Below are 2478 nucleotides of genomic sequence, written 5' to 3'. Positions count from 1 at the left end.
CCCCGCTACCCCGCGCCACGCTCAGCCCCCGGATGAAGCGCATCTCTTATCCTAAACCCTTTGTGGTGTTTTGATGGTCACCCATTGTCTACGCATGGAGTGTGCCCAGCGCGCGTGCCCGCGCGTGGCCGGCGGGCGGACCAGGGGATAGGGAGGGGGGGTGGCAGAGAAAGGGGAGGGGAGAGACTTAATCACAATAGACAAGAAGTACCCCCCTCGTTTTTCGCCCCGCGACGGGACAGGACGGGCTGAAAGCGATGATCGTTCCACCCGGTTGCCCAATTCTCCGAAGTCACGGCGTGGCCGCGCCCGCGCTCCCCGCCCCGCGCGCCCGCCGTACCGACGTATCTCGGCGGCCTGCCCCGCGCAGTTACGCCCCCGGCCGGGTGGCTCTGGCGTGGCCCCCGCGTCCGTCCCCCCGGTCGCCTCGCCGCGTCCTGCTGCCCGTGACATCTGGTCCGCCCATTGTGTCTGCTCCAGCTCATCCCTCCCGCAAAAGTCGGAGTGGCGTCGGCGGCGGTCCTGGAGTCAAGGGGAGGCGCTGCCCCGACGCTGCCCTCCTCTGTGCATCAGAGGAGAATGATCCTGTTTGGCAGGACATTGCCCCCCCCCCCTCTCTCTCCCCGAGCCACCCCGATGAGAGAGGACGAGCTGTTGCGCGGAGAGCAGAGTTCTCACCGACAAACACACGCCGAGGATAAGGTCTGCGCTGAGGAGGGGGAGATTGGAGGAGTAGAGTAGGGACATGTATAATTGTAATAAAAATACCGCTTCTGCCGCTATTTTTCCCCCCGAGTTGCGAGTGCGAAGTCACACGGCACCACACAGTTTAAAATAACGAGTAATAACACTGGCACTCGTGCTGGCAACTTCTCAACATTCCTGCCGAAGGGGAACATCCGGCATTATTACCGTTACGAACCTGCCGAGTTCAGCCTCTGCAAGTTCTCATAGCGCCTGTCATGTAGGCAACATCTTTGCCAGCAGTGCTTGCGTGTGCTGCGGGGTGGCCTACCCTGAGTCTCGCAGGCGCCGAGATCGCCGAGAATCGTGAATCGCAAATAATAAGTAGATACTGTAAGGCCTACGGGCAACAGCACACCAACCTTATGTAAAAATACAAATGTAACTTAATTTGTCTTCAATAAAAACACTTTAAAAACTGAAACGTGAAATTCTGAAGCCACTGGCCCCTGTCACTGTCAATACGACCAACAGTTGAGTAAGTTTTCATTTTTCAGAAATTAAGTTTCGAATTAAGTTTTCTTTCAATATCCCATGTCATTTGTTATCAGCATGCTAATTCTAAGTTTAGGTTTCAGTACTGAAATGGTGTTCACTTTTATACCCTTTCATCGTTAATTTATAAATTTTGGTGGTTACTTTCAAGAAAGGCAAAATATTATAGATTTAGGTGCCGCCGGAATGTCCATGTCAAAATGTCGCGGCGTTCATCGGGAAGGGGAGCAGGAGGAGTTTGGGCGGCGGCCACACGCGGTTATAGTGATGGCCGCGTAGGTCGCGGAAGTGGACTCGTCTCCGGTGGTGCTCTCCGAGGTGCTCTCCGAGGTGCTCTCGGTTACTGCCGGAGGCACTGACCCCGCCAACGGCCGCGTCGTCGTCGCGTCGTGTGGTGTTGGGGCGGGCCGGGCCGGGCTCTATGGCTGGCCGGGGAACAGGGATGACTGGAAGCAAAGTTCTTTACCGCCGCCTCCTCGCCCTCTTTATTGCTTCACAGTGGACAGTCAAAGGGGGTTGGATGCTTATTCGCTCTCCGCGGCGGTGCTGTTGTCGGCGGGGGGAGGGCCGGGGGGTCCCTGGGAGTCGCTGCTGTTACCGCCGGCGGGGGGGCCGGGGGGAGGAGGAGGAGGTCCCTGGGAGTCGCTGCCGTTGCCGGGGGGGGGGGGAGGGGGTCCCTGGCTGCCGTTGCCGCGACCGCCGGGGCCGCCGGGACCATCAGGACCATCGGGACCGCCAGCACCTCCGCGACCTCCGGGACCGCCGGGACCGCCGCGACCACCCTGGCCGCCCTGACGCTGGGCCTCGAGGAGCAGGGCAAAGCCCACCACGCACAGAGCCTAGAAACAGCACACAGGGCAACAACTCTCAGGACACTGGACTCGATGCAAAGAAAAGCAGTAGACTTAATTGGAAGTAATGAAAAGGCGGTGTTTGGATCTGATAGCGTCTCTAATCCGATTCGCCGCGCCCATCGGGGCACAGGGTGAGCGCCGCCTCGGGAGCGCATGGACGACTCACCACAAGAAGGATCCTCGCCATGTCTGATGAGATTAAGTGTTTCTAGCTGTCGAAGCTGAATGCAGGTCGGGGCGCGCCCAGCCCCTCTTATAGGTGGCCGGGCGACGCTGTGAGCACGACCGACCGCAACGAAGGGCCGCAATGACGTCTGTTTGCGCAGGTGCCGCCCACCGACCCCCGAAACATGAGACGGCCGGCCGATGAGCGCGGGACGGGGCG

General features: G+C 59.6%; 2 protein-coding genes across 2 annotated transcripts in view; both read right to left on the bottom strand.

The window, feature by feature from the left end:
• The window catches only part of LOC113208250 (translation initiation factor IF-2), a 43108-nt gene that overhangs the window by 36244 nt on the left and 4386 nt on the right, over nucleotides 1-2478 (bottom strand). The gene's annotated exons all lie outside the window — the stretch shown is intronic.
• On the bottom strand, nucleotides 1698-2412 carry LOC113208989 (basic salivary proline-rich protein 3-like). Its single transcript, XM_026426294.2, has 2 exons — nucleotides 2260-2412; nucleotides 1698-2078 (listed from the first exon to the last, which is right to left on the bottom strand). The coding sequence occupies exons 1-2, from the start codon at nucleotides 2278-2280 to the stop codon at nucleotides 1764-1766; spliced, it is 336 nt and encodes a 111-aa protein (XP_026282079.1). The 5' UTR covers nucleotides 2281-2412; the 3' UTR covers nucleotides 1698-1763.

The sequence above is a fragment of the Frankliniella occidentalis genome, unplaced genomic scaffold, assembly GCF_000697945.3.
Source record: "Frankliniella occidentalis isolate FOCC.00 unplaced genomic scaffold, Focc_3.1 Scaffold16, whole genome shotgun sequence".
Classification (NCBI taxonomy): domain Eukaryota; kingdom Metazoa; phylum Arthropoda; class Insecta; order Thysanoptera; family Thripidae; genus Frankliniella; species Frankliniella occidentalis.
Note: the sequence above shows the minus strand (reverse complement) of the source record. Positions and strands in the feature narration are given on the sequence as shown.